At 34.0% G+C, this 16,971-nt stretch overlaps 1 protein-coding gene across 3 annotated transcripts in view; it reads left to right on the forward strand.

The window, feature by feature from the left end:
* The window catches only part of Cspp1 (centrosome and spindle pole associated protein 1), a 112,472-nt gene that overhangs the window by 40,025 nt on the left and 55,476 nt on the right, over positions 1–16,971 (forward strand). For all 3 annotated transcript variants that reach the window (XM_090338915.1, XM_090338913.1, XM_090338914.1), the window contains exons 8-11: positions 8,142–8,240; positions 10,075–10,145; positions 12,967–13,060; positions 14,052–14,109. In XM_090338915.1, the coding sequence (XP_090195041.1) occupies positions 8,142–8,240; positions 10,075–10,145; positions 12,967–13,060; positions 14,052–14,109 (322 nt within the window). The remainder of the gene's footprint in view (positions 1–8,141; positions 8,241–10,074; positions 10,146–12,966; positions 13,061–14,051; positions 14,110–16,971) is intronic.

Below are 16,971 nucleotides of genomic sequence, written 5' to 3' on the forward strand. Positions count from 1 at the left end.
GTAAGGCTCACCTTAGAAAATCTTTCATATGGATTCTGTGTAGTTTTCCTGTTGTTTTTGTCAGAGGCATTGACCTTAGACATAAATATAATCATTGGTTAAGTTGAATAAATTTAGCATATGCCTTGAAAATGATTTCTTCAATATGGTGCTTGCTTTATTAAGTTATCTATATATGTCAAAGCGTCTATTAAAATTTTAGTGTGAATAATTTAGAAATAGCTTACATTAAAAAACCTAGAATTGCAAATAGTGTCTTTGGGTAACAACATAAAACTCAGGAAGCAATAATTTCTTGGAAAATTTTGTATTTCTAAGTGGCCTTTAATTCTAGGGTCCCAAGTGATGTTAAATTTTTAAAAGAATTTTATTCAAGTGGAGCAGGTGGGGAAGGGAAATGGGCACAAAAACATGAGAAAGGGTTGCAATGCTGGTTAAGGAATGCACCTTCTATCTGGCGAATATAATGTAACCCTTCTATTAATTACAGTAAAAAAATTAAAAAAAAATTTATTCAAGTTGTTGTACATTGGGTATTGATTCAGCCAGAAACATGGGGGCACACTTTTAATCTTTGAATATCTTGGGTTTCTTCAAGGTTTTATGCTTTTTTTTTTTTTTTGCAGTTTTCATTACAAAAGATCTTCTCCCTTGTTGGTTAGGCGTATTCTGTTTGTTGTATTATATTGCAGCTATTTTGAATGTTTTTATTGTTATAGCTTTGTAGTAGAGTTTGAAGTTTGATATTGATTTTCCTCCAGCACTGTTCTTTCTGCTTAGGATTGTTTTTGCTGTTTCTCTATTTTGTTAAAGAATGACCTTGGGATATTGATGGGTATTACATTGAATTCGTTTGTTGATTTTTGGGCATATTCTACCGTGTGTGTGTGTGTGTGTGTGTGTGTGTGTGTGTGTGTGTGTGTGTGTGTATCTTTATGTATTTGTATATGTATGTGCACATGTGAGCACACACACGTACACATGAATACTTGACCAGTCTTGGAGGTTGAACTAAGGGCCTGGGAATTGAGCTTTTGTTCTCAAGGCTTGTCTAGTGCTCTATTACTTGAGTCACAGCTTCACTTCTGGCTTTTTTCTGGTTATTTGGACATGCGGATCTCACAGACTTATCCAGGCTGGCTTCCAACTATAATCCTTCTTCTTCTCCTCCTTTTTTCTTTACAAAAGTATGAACATTTTAATTTTTTTGTGTAGTAGATAGAATAGGCCAAATCAAGAAAAATAACACGGTTGTAGTCAGATAATACTAACAAAATACTAATCAGGTAATAATAACAAAGGTCAGATAATATTAATTTAGATAATACTAACAAAATAGATAATACTAACAAAATTCCTGGTTAGATGATAGTAACAAGAACAGAAGTCACCAAATGCACACATAAACATGGCTGAAAACAAAACCACCAATCTTCGCAGAATTGTTTAAGATGTTTTGTCACATTGTTGCATGCTGTTTGGGAACTTAGTGGAAAACAGAAGCAAAATGAATTGCAGATAGAAAACCCTACTGGAACTATAAATTTCATTCTAGAAAGGAATTTTATCAGTCTGTGACATGCTGAGATGAATAGCTGTGTGTTGTTATTTTAACAGGTATAATGTGGTGTTTAAGTAATCAAAAATTGGACCCTTAAATAAACAAAAACCCAAACAATCAAACAAAAAAATGGGCTAATTGCTTAAAGAGGGACTTTTCAAAATTAAAAATGGCCAGTAGACACATGAAGGAATATTCAACATCTCTGGCCATAAAGGAAATGCAAATCAAAACACTGAGACCCCACTTGAGCCTAGTTAGAATGGCCATTATCATGAAAACTAACAAAAACAAATGCTGGCATGGATGTAAACTTGTTTAACCACTCTGGAAAACAGTATGGACTTTCCTCAAATGACTAAACAGAACTACCCTATGATCTAGGAGTTCCACTCCTGGGCATTTATTCAATGGAACACAAACAAGAATACACTACTATTACCAACACAGCCATGTTCATTGCATCACTGTTTTTAATGGCCAAGATAAGGAATCAGCTGAGATTTCCTTCAATGCAAAAATGGATCAAGAAAATGTGGTATATAGTATATTAAGAACAACAATCACAAAGATAAATCTCTTTGTTTCCATATCCTACGTTCATTTCATTTAATCTCATCCTGTATGACCATATGTATGTAGCCTTTTTTTTTGTTTTATGGAGGGTCATAGGGCTTTAACTTGGCCTGGGCATTGTCCCTGAGTTTTTCAGCTCAAGGTTACCAGTCTACCCTTGAGCCAACTCCCACTTCCCATTTTCTAGAGGTTAATTGGAGATAAGAGTCTCAGGTCCTGTTGTGCCCAGGCTGGCTTTGAACCTTGATCCTCAGATCTCAGCCTTCTGAGTAGCTAGGATTACAGGCATGAGCCACCAGGCCCAGCCTGTACGTAGTTTTTGAGCTAGCTACTCAGGATGCTGAGATCTGAGGATTGCAGTTCAAAGCCAGCAAGGGCAGGAATGTTCGAGAGACTTTCATCTCCCTTCCTTCGAGTTGGTCATTTTTTGATAGTTTGCATCTCTTGTTTTAGATCTGTTTTTACCTCCTTGATTTGGATTTGAAAACTCTCTTTGAAGTCCTTTATCTCAGAAGGCTCTACCCTCTGTGTACTTTGGTTGGAATTCATTAAGCATTCTGTTTGTGGACTCCATGAATTCCTTCATTATTCTTTGGCTTCATCCCATTCACATATATCCTTTTTTATGCCTTCATCCTATTCACGTATATCCTTCTTTATGGCTTCCTCACGTTCACATATAATCTTTAAGGCTTCCTTGCGTTCACATGCGTTCATGCTTTCAAACTTTTCATCCTGCTTACCAGTAGCATTTGTAGAGCATTTTGAGGACTCTTCTCTAGGTTTTCCATTGGCTTCTTTGTTGCCTGTTTATTTTGAGTGGGAGATGTAATTCCTTGACTTGCCATTTTTCTTGAGTTTCTTCTGCCCATTTGGAAGTGGGAGCAAGACGCCTGGTTGTTTACATCTGTCTGTAGCTGGCAGGATGAAGATTTCACCCGGTCTGTGCTGTAGGTAGATGAGGCACTGAGCTGAGCCCTCAGGCTCCAATGCCTTTGTCTTGGCGCTGTAGCCGCCTCTGCCACTGCCTCTGGTCACTGGTGTGGTCTCAAAACTGTCTTCTTAAACTGGTTGTCTGACTTTTTCTGTTGTGCCCAGATTTCAGGGTCCCCAAAGACCACCAATGAGCCAAATCCGATGTAAGCCCAAGAGTTTTTATTGCAAGCTTGAGCCTGGACTCACAACCGACAGGAACATAGCCTATAATCCTTCCTTTTCGTCCTCTTGAGTAGCTAGGATTATGGATGTTAGCCACCAGTGCCTGGCTATCTCTACATATTTTGAGATGGAACCTTTTAGGGTCTTTTTAGGTATAGTATTATATGATCCTATAGATAATTGGATTTCTTTCTTTTCCTATTTGGGCCTCTTCTGTTTTTGTGATATATGGCCTTTATAATGTTAAGGTAAATTCCTTTACCCCTAATTTCTTTTCTCTTTTTCTCTCCTGCTCTCTCCCCCCTCTACTTTTTTTTTTTTTTTCTCATGCCTTCCTTTCCCTCTTGGGCCTTGAACCTATTAGGGCCTCATGTTCTCACCTGGCTGTTTTGCTCATGACTAGAACTCTACCACTCAAGTTCTGGCTTTTTGCTGTAATTAGAGACAACAATCTCTTGAATATGTATGCCTTTGAACCTTGATTCTCAGATCTAAATCTAGGATTACATGCATGAGCCACTGGTGCTCAATTCTTCATAATTTCTTCATAGTTTTAGTTATAAAATGATGTTTTATTTTGTCAAAAACTTTTTTTTGCATCAACTGAAATGATCACTCTGTTTATGTGCTCTGTTGATTTCCATATGTAAAGTAGCCTTACATTTCTGGAATGAAATCAACTTCATAATATATGATTTTTTTCACAGGTTATTTAATTCATTTAACAAGTATTTTATTGAGGACTTGTGCATCTATACTCATCAGAATGATTAGCCTATGATAGTTGTGTGTGTGTATGTATGTATGTATGTGTATATATGTATGTGTGTGTCTTGGTTTGGTTTTCAAATGAGTATAATGTTATGCTCATAGAATGAGTTTGAGAGTATTTCTTCCCTTTCTTGTAGCATGGAAAAAATTGAGAGTATTGGTCTTCTTAAAGAATTCAGCTAGATTCAGAGGAGTCCTGAGCTTTTCTTTGTTGTTGGGACATTCTTCTTTTTATGTTTCAGTCTCTTGCTATAGATCAGTTTAGATGGATTATGTCCCTTTGGCCAAATTTTCTAGATTGAGGTTATCTAGTTTATTTGATGAAATTTATTAAGTTTATTCCTGCTGATTTGATTAAAGTTTTTTGAAATACTGAATTTCATTTGTGTTTGTTATGAAATCATTTTTCTGATTTTGTTGTTATTGTTTTGAGTCATTTTTCTTTTCTGGTTAGATTACTTAAGGGTTTTTCAATTTTATATATCTTTGTACAGAACCAATGTTTTGTTTCATTTTTTGTTTTTACGTTTAGTTAATTCATGTTTTGTTTTTTTGTTGGAAATTGAGGTATAGTATATCATTAAAAATATTAATTTGAGATATCTTAATATGTGTGTATTCAAAGTTACAAACTTTCTCCTAGAACTTCCTTTGTTGTATCCCAGAGGTTTTGGAAGGTTTGAATTTTCATTGAATTCTAGGAACTTTCTGATATTTTTTCTTTAGTATTTCTGTGATCCACTCATCTTCTGTCAGTATCTTATTCAGTCTCTGTGAATTTGAAAAATTTCTGTTGTTTCTTTTGCTGTTAACCTCTAGTTTTATTCTGTTATGGTCTGACAAGATTCAAGAGATTATTTGTTTTCTGGTATTTGCTGAGACTTACTTCATAGTCTAGGATTTAATCTATTTTTTTTATACTTTTTTTGCCAGTCCTGGGCTTGAGCTCAGTGCCTGAGCACTGTCCTTGGACTTCCTCAAGGCTAGATCTCTACCACTTGAGCTCAGTATCACTTCAGGCTTTTTTCTATGTATGTGATACTGAGGAATTGAACCCAGGGCTTCGTGCATGCTAGGCAAGCCCTCTACCAGTAGGCCAAACTTGCGGCCCCAGATTTAATCTATTTTTGGAGAAAGTTCCAGGAACTGCTAAGGAGAATGTATTTTACAGGTGCTAGATGAAATAGTCTGTAAATTTCTTTGAGGTCCAATTGACCTATGGTGTTACTTAAATAAGAGTTTTTGTTTTTGTTTTGTTTGTATAATCTATCTACTAGGGAGCCTGGGCATTGAGGTCTTTTGTTATTGGGTTGGGATATATATATATACATATATATATACATATATATATACATATATGGGATATATATGGGATATATATATATGTATATATATCTGTTTTTAAATACAATGATGTTTAACAGTTTTGGCTTAAAGTCTGTTGGATAAGGGTATAGCTACTCTTGCCTGTTCTCGGTCTGTTTTCTTGGAAGATCTTTTTCTAGCCTTTCACCCTAAGCCAATGTTTGTTTTTGTCTGATAGTTATGTTTCTTACAGGCAACAACTGGCTAGGTGCTGCCTTTCAATCCAACTTGGGCCATTCTGTCTTTCAATTGGAAAACTAAGTCTATAGATACTGTTAATTTTTTTAAGCTTAATTTTTCAGTTTTTTGAAATCTTGTACTAGTCTAGGTAGCTCTTTACTTTATCAGTTAATTAACGTTTGTGTGTTAGGTTGTGGGTTTTCACGTTTGGTGAGTCTCTGGAAAGACTCATAGGATTTTGTGTCTAGTTGTGGTTTATTACAGAAATGGGTAAAGGAAAATCAGCAAAGGGAAAATGTTCATGGGAGATAGTCAGAAGGAAACACTAGTTTCTAAGAATCCAGTGAAAAAGTATACAAGAGATGGTTAATTTCTCCAGCCTAGAATTGTGATAGGGTGGGGAAAGGGAAGGCTGATAATGTCAGGTCTGGTAATTAGGCACTCTTTTTTAGCGTGTACTAAAATTCAAGGCTCCCTGAAGGAAAGCAGGTATTTTGCCATGGACTGTATTGTTTATGCAAGTAGTTTATGAATAGTGAGTCTTGTGTTACTAGTTCTGGCAATGGTGGGAACCATCCTAAAACTTTTTTTCAGGCGCCAGCAAAGGGTCGTTTTTGCAAGCAGCTTTTCTAAGATGAGCATTTTGAGGCCTGCTCTAGTAAATCTTCATAGAATCAGGAATGGATAAATCTGGTGTCTAGCATTGTCACCTACATATTTGAATTTGAATTATTTAAATGGTAGAACTAGGGAATGATACTAAACATAATAATTCAAAAGAGTTTGTGTATTAATACTTTTAGTTTAGGTAAAACTAGCTATCTTTTAAAAAATGATAAAATGAAGCAAAATTTAAAAGGGCTTGTGAAGTGTTTTGATTTTAAATTTAGATGGAAGCCATCTGTGTATAATGCCAATTTAAAATTACTAAAAACCCAAAAGTTGATTCTCCACAAATAATGCCCATAACTTGTGTGAAGACCTACATGTTGATTCTATAGAGAATAATTTTTTTTATCTAAAAAATTTTGCTGGTAAAAATTTTGATAGTGAAATTCATATTAAATGTTGAATAGTGCTTTAACAACCATATCCTGTAATTCCTCTTGAGAAAGACAATACAGTTTGCAAATCCCACAACCATAAAGAAATGTGACTTATGATCATTTCATGAGTGCTAATAATGTTGGTGTAAAAAGGCATGTTGGTTTTTCTCATGTCAGAAATTAAATTTGAAAGCAATCAATGTTTGCCAAATGGAAAAATTAATTAAAAATCATAAATATTTTCATCTTTTATTTTCTTGCTTATGATCTTGTAAGTAAAATGAGGCAATCATTTTCTATACATTGATTATGTTAGCCTATTTCTTTAAATAATGTGTTCTATTCTGCTTTTTGTAACATTTATTCTTTCATGTAATTTACAGTATTAGCAAATGTCATGATTTTCTCTATTTGGTTTAATGATAAAACTGCTGATCTATATTTATGCTAAAATGCATCGCATATACAGTGAACTAATTTTCTAAAATTCATAATTTGACTTCAAGAGCAATCTCATTTTAAATTTTGACTATAATCTTAATAGATGCAGGAACTATATATATATATGTGTATATATGTGTGTGTGTGTATATATATATATATATATATATATATATATATCCTTTTAGACTAGTACTTGCCATGCAGATTCTGCTCAACCATTCACTTACTAAATGAGTGATTAAAATTTTCAGAGCTTTGTGCAGTGGTGTATACCTATAATCCTAGCTACTTGACTGGTAGAGATAAAGAGATCTTGGTTTGAGGCCATCCCAGGCAAAAAGTTTGAGACACATTGTCTCAACCAATAAGAGCTAGGCATGTTAGTATGTGCCTATCTATAGTCTCAATTCCCTAAGAAGTAAAGGAGATAATTATGGCTTTGGTGGGCCTATATAAACAGAAGACCCTATTAAAAGAATAAAGCAGAAAGGGCTGGAGGCATTCTCAAATGGTGCAAAGCCTAAGTTCAAACACCTGTACTGCCATAAAATCTTTTAGTGTATTACGATGTTTTAACACAGTGTCGTATAAATATGTCCTAGAACTTGAGATCCTCATGTCTTAGTTTAGCCACATGCTTGCTGGGATTTGCAGGTACGTACCACCATAACCAGATAATAAAAATATATTTAAGCTTCATTATTTTAAAATGAAAAACTTCTAGAAAGTTGTATTGAAGTAATTTATAATAATCTTTAGGAGACAAAAGGCTGTTATAGGCTGGGAGTATAGCTTAATGGTGGAGTGCTTTCCTAGATTTTACAAGGTCCTGTTTAAAAAAAAAATCTAATCCCTTAATGTTCATTATTATCCAGCATCAAACTGAAATCTCATTTGAATTGATTTGAGAATGTGTTTATAGATGTCTTTGTAACACTTTGGTTTTCTTTGTTTCCAACATTATATGTTAAAACCCCCCCAAAGTTATAACAAGGTCCACTGTGTGTGGAACATGTTTTGTAAGCTAATGTGTTTTTAAGGATTCATGGAAACAGACGAGGGCACATGACTCCTATGGAGAATGATGATGCTGTCACAGAACAGTCAAACATACGAATTTCATCTGCTGGAAATAAAAGGTATAGTATGTTATACAAATTCTGGCTCTACAGTATGAAATAACACATGCCTAAAATTGGCTCACTGATAAAACAGGGTAAGGACCAAGTTGAAGAGATAATACTATATGGCTTTTTTTTTCTTTTCTTTTCTTTTTTTTTTTGTCCTGCTGGGGATAGAACCCAGGGCCTTATGTATGCTAGCTAGATAAGCACTCTACCACCAAGGTTTATCCCAAGCCTTACATTGTTTCTTTTGAAGAACAACTTTTTGTTTATAAAATGTACCAGGGTGTTCTGAATTTTTACCTATTATATGAAGTGTATATATAGGCATGCACATGCACACATATGAAATATATGTATGTAGACACATATGCATATGTGCATATCCATACAAACATATATGTGTATATGTCTGTATATATACACACACACTTGTGTGTGCATATGTGTGTATAATGTGTGTATAATAATGATAGGAAAAAAGTAACATAATAGGTTAATAATTTAAAATATTTTGAGTAATTTATTATGACAAAATGAAAAATCCTAAATTCTGTAGGGCAATACTGTTTAAATTTATTTTTGTTTAAACTTTTGTTTGAACTCAGGACTTCACACTTGCTAGGCAGACATGTCACCACTTGAGCTATAGCCTCAGTTCTTAAAACTTTACTTTGACTTTTAGCTTACTGAGTGTAGATATCTTTTATGCTTACTTTATGTGATTAGTACTTATGTATTTCTGTCTATAGAAAATAAATACTTATGATTTTTGTGATTTTGGTGGCTTTCCTCTGTCATGTGTAAGTAATTTTTCTACAGAAAAAAATAAGACATGAAAGTAGAAAGGGAATTAGGGAAGAGGAAGAAGAGAAGGAGTAAGGGGATAAGAAAAAAGAAGTTTGAATGACTTAAGTATATTATTCGCATGTTTAAAAATGGTACAGTGAAACTCATTCTGTGCAACCAATATACAACAAAAAGAATAAATGGTTCTAGTCTATAGTATATAATGAAGAAAATATGATTATCAAAAAAGGTGTTTTTTTTTTAAATAAGAAAGTAAGAGAATTGGCTATTTGGTTCTAATTCCCTCCCTTCTTCCCTTTCTCCCTTCCATCCTTTTTAGAGAACTATCTTTTCCCCTTGTACCTATGTTTGAAAGAGGGTATCTTTTAGGATTAATCTTCTTTCCCAAGTGTGTGTATAGATTATGCTTTCACCTTTTAATGCCCTTACATTAATTTTGCTTCCTGGATAAATGTTCTTATTAAAAACATAATTTTAAAATCTATAGGGTCAATGAAGCAACCTGAAGGGAAAGATCATATTTTTATTCCCTGAATATATTAGGGTATCACTTTAAAAAAATAACAAAATTTTTATTGCTGCTGTTTATACATGTAGATATGGTGCAATATATCATTGCTTGTCAAATCCATAAAATACCAATAGTGAATACAAATTGCCAACTATTGCTAATATTTTATGCATACTTAATGCCATTAGGATTTACTATTGTACCATTAAGTAAATTATGTATTTAACAGAAAAACAATCTGTGAGTGTGTGTGTGTATGTGTGTGGATCTTAGGGGCTTGTACTCAGGGCTTGGGCCTCTACCCTAGGACTTTTTTGTCGTAGCACTACTTCCATCTTTTTTAGTAGTTAATTAAGGTTAAGAGTATTATAGACTTTCCTGCCAAGATTGGCTTTAAACTGCAATTCTCAGACCACAGCCTCCAAGTAGCTAGGATTGTAGGCATCAACCACCAGTGCCTGGCTTCATATCTGGATTTGTACTTTTTGAGCATTATCTGTATTTTAATATATTTTTTTTAATTTTTAGTGCTCGGGACAATGTGCCATCCACATCTGCTAATCAAGAAATCTGTAGTCCTTTTGCTGGGATGCTCTTTGGTATGTACAGAACTGCCAGCCGGTTGATGAGACCCTTGCAAAGAGTTGAATGTTTTCAGAACTACTTTTACCAGTAATGAAAAACGCTTATCAGTGCTTACTTCATGGGAAGTAATGGGCTAAATTAAGCATTTAACTTTAATTGTATAACTGTGTAAAGTCAACTAACAGTGCTGTACTTGTCATTGATAATAAGTGAATTAGTGGTTTCAATAATTAGATTTTTTTTTTTTCTTTTTGATTGGTTGCGGGCCTTGAACTCTGGGCCTTGGTGCTGTCGCTGAGCTCTTTAGCTCAAGACTAGTGTTCTACCTCTTTGAACCATAGCAGCACTTCTGATTTTCTGGTGGTTAATTGGAGATAAGAATCTTAAGGACTTTTGTGCTTGGGCTGACTTTGAACAGTGATCCACAGATCTCAGCCTCCTGAGTAGCTAGGATTACACTAATGCCTAGCTCTTTTTTGTGTGTGTCTGTGCAAGACCTGGGGCTTCAATTTAGGGCCTGCACTCTCAATAATAAGCTTTTAATTTTGTATTTTATTATTATATAATTATTTGTTATTTTAATTTTGTATTGTATGCTTGTTTTTAATTTGACTTTATATATGTTTTATTTTTTATATTTCTTTCTTTTTCAATTTACCAGAATAAACTTGTGTTTTATTTCCATTTTTTTGAACTAATCCCTTTTTTCTTTGCTCTTTTCATGTAGTTCCTGAGAACCTTTTTTATTCAAATCTTGATTATGGTTGAAATTTCGTTTTTTTTCAATTAAAGAATTTATTAACATTGATTTTTACATCATATTTCAAATGACATGTTTAATAAACAAGTGTTCAAGAAGGGAATCTTTATATATAATGACTAGCACTTGGTTTTTAGAACATAATCAAAATTAGGCTAAGGGTTTGTATGTCATAGATACATATTAAGGATACCATGCACCTTTTTTTCCTTTGGTTCTGTTTGTTTTTATCAGAGTTTAGTTACTGAATATAAGCTAATGTAGTTACTCAATATAAGCTAATATATTCAGTAACTAAATATATTAGCTTATAACTGAAGGTAGTATAATGTAAGTTGATTGTATTAGCTTATATTAGCTTGTACTGGGGTTTGAACTCAGGGCCTCACACATGGTTGTCTTGCTTGCTTTGCTGGTACTATCACTTGAACCTCTCCTCCAGCCCAGCTTTTTGCCTGTTATTTTTAAGATGGAGTCTCTCAGAGTTTTCTTGAACCTTGTTTTTCCAGATCTTAGTCTCCTTAGTAGCAAGGAATTGAGTTGAGTCACTGGCATCCATTGTAAATACACACTTTATGATTTGCAGATGTATACTTGTTACGATTCAATTTGGAAACAGTTTGGAGAGACCCTCTTTTCCTTTTTGTGCCATTAATTTTAAAAAATGTTCTTTTTATGAAAATTATTAGAAAAGTTATTTGAAATTTGCTGAAATTTGTATACTTGGTTAAGTGCAAATGTTATTTACTCACTAATAGTATAGGACCAATAATTAAGGCAGTAGACGTATTGCCTTTTGATACTCTATGATTTATACAGTGTTCATATTGTGTTTATCTACATTTAGAGCTAATTTTGTGATACTAATTTATGCAATAATAGTATTTTCTCCTGGGTAAATTTTTTTTTTTAAAGTCAGTCGTGGGGCTTAAAGTCTGGGCCTCGGCACTCTCCTTGAGCTCTTCAGCTAAAGGCTAGTGCTCTACCACATTGAACCATAGCATCACTTCCAGTTCTCTGGTAGTTTATTGAAGATAAGAGCCTTGCAGACTTTAGTGCCCAGGCTGGCTGTGAACTGTGACCCTCAGATCTCAGCCTCCTGAGTAGCTAGGAATACAGGCATGAGCCACCAGTGCTCAGCTTCAAAAAGGCTTTATCAGTTGGATTTTTTTTTTTTGAGGGGGTCAGTAGTGTGGCTTGAACTCTGGGCCTGGGAGTTGTCATTTTACCAAATTTTTTCCCTTAATTGTGGTTACCATTGATATTTGATGGGAAGACTACCAGTGTGGTTAATGTTGCTTATTGTGAGTGTGTGTGGGGGTCACTGATGCTTGAACTTAGGGCCTCTTAGCTTACTGTCTCTTAGCTTCTGTACCACTTGAGTCACACCTCCATTTCAAGATTTTTGATATGTTCAAGGTGGTTTCAAATCTTGATCTTTAGATCTCAGCATTTTGAGTAGCTAGAATTATAGGTGTGAGCTACTAACACCTGCTAGTATTAATTTTAAAGTAGTTACCTATGCTTGAGTGCATTGGGGAAATAGTTAAGACACTGCTGCTACAATCTAGGTGAAATGCAGTCAGAATATATCTAAGGTTGTGGACCTCAGAAGAGAAAGGAGGCCTTACGTGAAATAAGAGAAGATGAGCAGTGGAAGTGAAATTGAAGTATTGTGACATTAGAAAAAAAGCATTTGGTTTCAAGAGATGGACACTTGAAGAGACAAAAGGTATTAAGGGAAGATATTAACCAACTTTGTGAAAAAAATGGGGGTGAGGATTAGAATATTCTGTTATTAGGAAGGTTTTCCACTAAAGGTAAATACTTGGGAATTACTGATGTGTATGTTATATTGACACATGATACAAACTCATGTATTATTTTTATCATATAATTATATAATATATTTTATGAAATAAATAAGTACTGATGCATGTGATTTTTTTTCCTTCTGTACTTCTTCCATGTTCACTAATCATTCTGTATAACTAAACATGAAGCTTTAAAAATTTTTTAATTGGTGCATAAAGGTGTTTAACATTGCATTTTTTTTTTTTTTTACCATTGTCCAGGAGGTGAAGATCGAGAACTCATTCAGAGGAAGAAAGAGAAATACAGACAAGAACTATTGGAACAAATGGCTGAGCAACAGAAGAACAAAAGACGGTAATGAAAGCACAAATAGCTGGGAGTTTGGCCTAGTGGTAGAGTGCTTGACTAGCATTCACGAAGAGGCTTCTTTTCCAAACACTATGTTTTGATTTGTAAATCATTTACATTGTAATCACCACATTATCAGACAGCAAGGAAATTAATTTGCTCCATTTTTTTCCATTTAAATTTTTTAAAATTTATTTTAATGTAGAGAGAGGTTATGGTTATGTTCGCCAGATAGAAGGCGTATTACTTCTCACACATTGATACCTCTTCTCATGTTATTTGCTCCATTTTTTTATGTAGAGTAGTATTTAGTGTTATCTGAATGCCCATTGTATTATCCCTTATATAGTAACAAATATAAATATCTTCTAGATATTCAGTTTGAAATAGTAAGCATATGCACACATGAAAACAAATATGGAGGTTCACAGGTATTTAGTTGCATATATTCTTCAAGTGTGAGAATATTGTGAAATACTACTTCTAGAATTATGAGTAGAATTCTGATTCTAGACAATCTGAGACGTATAATCTTTTTGTTTTCTTTGGCTCTAAGAGGAAACTATTATCTGCACAGGTGCATACTAGGCAAGCACTCTACCACTAAGCCAAACTCCTGGCCCTTAACATTTTTTTCTTAAAAATTTGAATTCCTAATAAAGAATTGTAGTTAATTTGTTTAGTCTTTTTATTGTGAACTGAAAATACATATGGACCCTAAGAGAGGACTTTGTGAATGACTCTTTGCCTTTAAAGTATCCAGCACACTGGTTTTGAAATATTTAAGTCACTTTTATGGAAATTCTAACTTACTGTGTACTATCAAAAATAGTGTTTCTTTTGATATTACTTAAATTAAGGCTTTTGTCATTTAAAGGCATTATTTGTATTTGTTTATAAATTTATTAGACTTCAGTGAAAGTTTTTCAATAGAGATTATAATTTTGGTAGTATTTACTATAAGTTTTTAATAAATATAAAACTTTAATTTTGTTAGAGAAAAAGATTTAGAACTCAGAGTTGCAGCTTCTGGAGTCCAAGACCCTGAAAAATCGGTAAGTGTTTTGGGAATCTTTTATTTATTAAATTAAATTAATTAATTTTTTATTGGTCTTGGGGCTTGAACTCCGGGTATGAGTGCTTGCTATCCCTGAGTGGAATCTTTTAAAAATGTTTATAATCTTTAAATTAGCTTAAAATGTGGTGGCAGGTTGGGGATAAAGGGTATTGTGAAACTGTAAAGGTAGAACAATTGGAACAATAATAAACTAAATCCAGATCTCAAAAAATACAACCCATGCCAGGTGCAGTGGCTCACGCCTGTAATCCTAGTTACTCAGGAGGCTGAGATCTGAGGATTGAGGTTCAAAGCCAGCCTGAGCACTAAAGTTCACAAGATTCTTACCTCAAATTAACCACTGGAAAATCAGAAGTGACACTGTGGCTTAAGTGACAGAGCGCTAGCCTTGAGCTGAAGACCTCAGGGACAATGCCTAGGCCCAGAGTTCAAGATAAAAGAAAAATACAACTTATAACTGTTACTATTGTTTAATTCCCTAAGGGATTTCTAAAAAAATTGTGTATAGTTCTTTTACTTTGTTTTAAATTATCCTTTTATTTTGTTTCATATGTATTCTTCCAAAACAAAGTTTAATTTACAATTAATTTAATATTTTTTCCTGATTACTTTTCTTACATAAATGATTTTGAAAAAAAACTTTAGTACTTCTTTAAACATTTTAATAATTGTTATTTACTGTAAAACTAGAGAGATAATAATCTTATTTTTACTTTAATTTTGCAATTCTCAACATTAAGTGGAATGAATTACTCACATCATTGCAGTTAAGTAAGGAGGAGGTAACAATTTATTGCTCTTAACAAAATGTACTTTTTTGTAGTTGAATATGTAGTATTTGCTAATGCAGAGCTTTGTTTTTATTTTTAAATGATGGTTAAAGCCTTGAATTTTGTTAAAATGTTAAGTCTTTTAAAAAAGGATACAGAAAATCTTTAAAATTAAACTTATTTGAATTGTTATATGACTGTAGGTAACTTTTTTTTTTTTGGCCAGGCCTGGGGCTTGAACCCAGGGCCTGAACACTGTCCTTGGGCTTTCCTCAAGGATAGAATAGAGCTCTACCACATGAGCCCCACAGCACCACTTCTGGCTTTTTCAATGTATGTGGTACTGAGGAATTGAATAGGATTTTTCGTACAGGCACTTTACCACTAGGCCAAATTCCCAGCCCCTGTTGGCACCTTTTGAATTACTTTTACTGTTATCCATTCAAAAAATTTAATTTAAAAACTCAGCATATGTTTAATGTGCTCTGGGATCAATCTCCAGCACCAGCCCCTTTCTAAAAAAATTTTAGTACTGTAACATTATCTTCCCCATCTACTTCTGAGTGTTTACAGAATGAAAATTTTAGATTAAATAATCTTAAAAGTAATTCCCAATAAAGCCAGGCATGGTGGCTCATGCCTCTAATACTAGCTACTCAGGAGGCTGAGATCTGAGGATCAAAGTTCAAAGCCACTTGGTCACAAAAGGACCTGAGACTCTTACTTCCAATTAACCTCTAGAAAACAGGAAGTTATGGCTTGGCTGAACAGTAGGGCAATAGCTTTGAGCTGAAGAGCTCAGGGACGGCGCCCAGGCCGAATTCAAGCCCCGTGTCCCACCAAAAAAAAAAAAAAATACAAAAAAAGAAAGGGGCCAGGAGTTCGGCTTAGTGGTAGAGTGCTTGCCTAGCATGCACAAAGACCTGGGTTTGATTCCTCAGTATCACATACATAGAAAATATAGAAAAAAGCTGAAAGTAGTGCTGTGGCTCAAGTGGTAGAGCTTCTAGCCTTGAGAACATCCAAGGAGAGTGCACAGGCCTTGAGTTCAAGCCCCAGGACTGGCAAAACAAAACAAAAAAAGTTATTCCCATATAAATTACTCCTGCACAAGAAAATTAGATTCCCAAACTAAACATTTTTCCTTCTTAATGAATATCTTTAAAGTAGCTTTTAGAATCCAAATCTTCCTTTTTATAATCTTGAGCTTTTTTTTTTTTTTTTTTTTTTTTTTTTTTTTTGCCAGTCGTGGGCTTGAGCTCAGGGCCTGAGTACTGTCCTTGGACTTTCACAAGGTTAGAACTCTACCACTTGAGCCTCAGCACCATTTCTGGCTTTTTTCTATGTATGTGGTACCGAGGAATGGAACCCGGGTCTTCGTACATGCTAGGCAAGCACTCTACCCCTAGGCCAAACTCCTGGCCCCTAATCTTGAGCTTTTTAATGTAATATATTGGCATATTAAATTTTGTGGATTTGCAGATTTTTAAAGTTTAACTTTGAGTTTAAACTCTTTGTACAGTGTCAGGTTTGATTTATGAAAATGTGTTAGTGGTATAAGAGTTAAACATTACTTTTGAGCTTACTTTTTGGTGTCTAAATCTTAGATAATAATGAATGATGCTACTTGAGTCAATTTCAGCAGATTGACCTGTGGCCAAGTCCAGCTGGTGCTCATTTCTGTGAATTTTTATTGCAAGAGAGCCTTTTCATTCTTTACATATTGTCTGGCTGCTTTAGCAGTACAATGGAGTAAGGGCATTAGAAAAAAACCATATAGTCTGAAAAATCTAATATATTTCCTGACACTTTATAGAAAGTGTTTACTCAAAACCCTGTTTCACAGAATACTCTAAACAGAAATGTTAATTAATAGGGAAGCATCATATTGTCGCAGTATAATAGGAACAGTACTATAGTTAATTTTTTTAATATCTGACTTTAGTTGTTGATTATTAATGATGAGTCTTTAGGTGACTTATGTATTTCTCAGGAAGCTTCAGTTACTCATTTATAAAATAAGAATTAAATCTTTAAAATCTTTTATAGCTGTAAGATTCTGTTGTTTT

The sequence above is a fragment of the Megascapheus bottae genome, chromosome 9 (genome assembly GCF_031878675.1).
Source record: "Megascapheus bottae isolate mThoBot1 chromosome 9, mThoBot2.hap1, whole genome shotgun sequence".
Taxonomy (NCBI): Eukaryota; Metazoa; Chordata; class Mammalia; order Rodentia; family Geomyidae; genus Megascapheus; species Megascapheus bottae.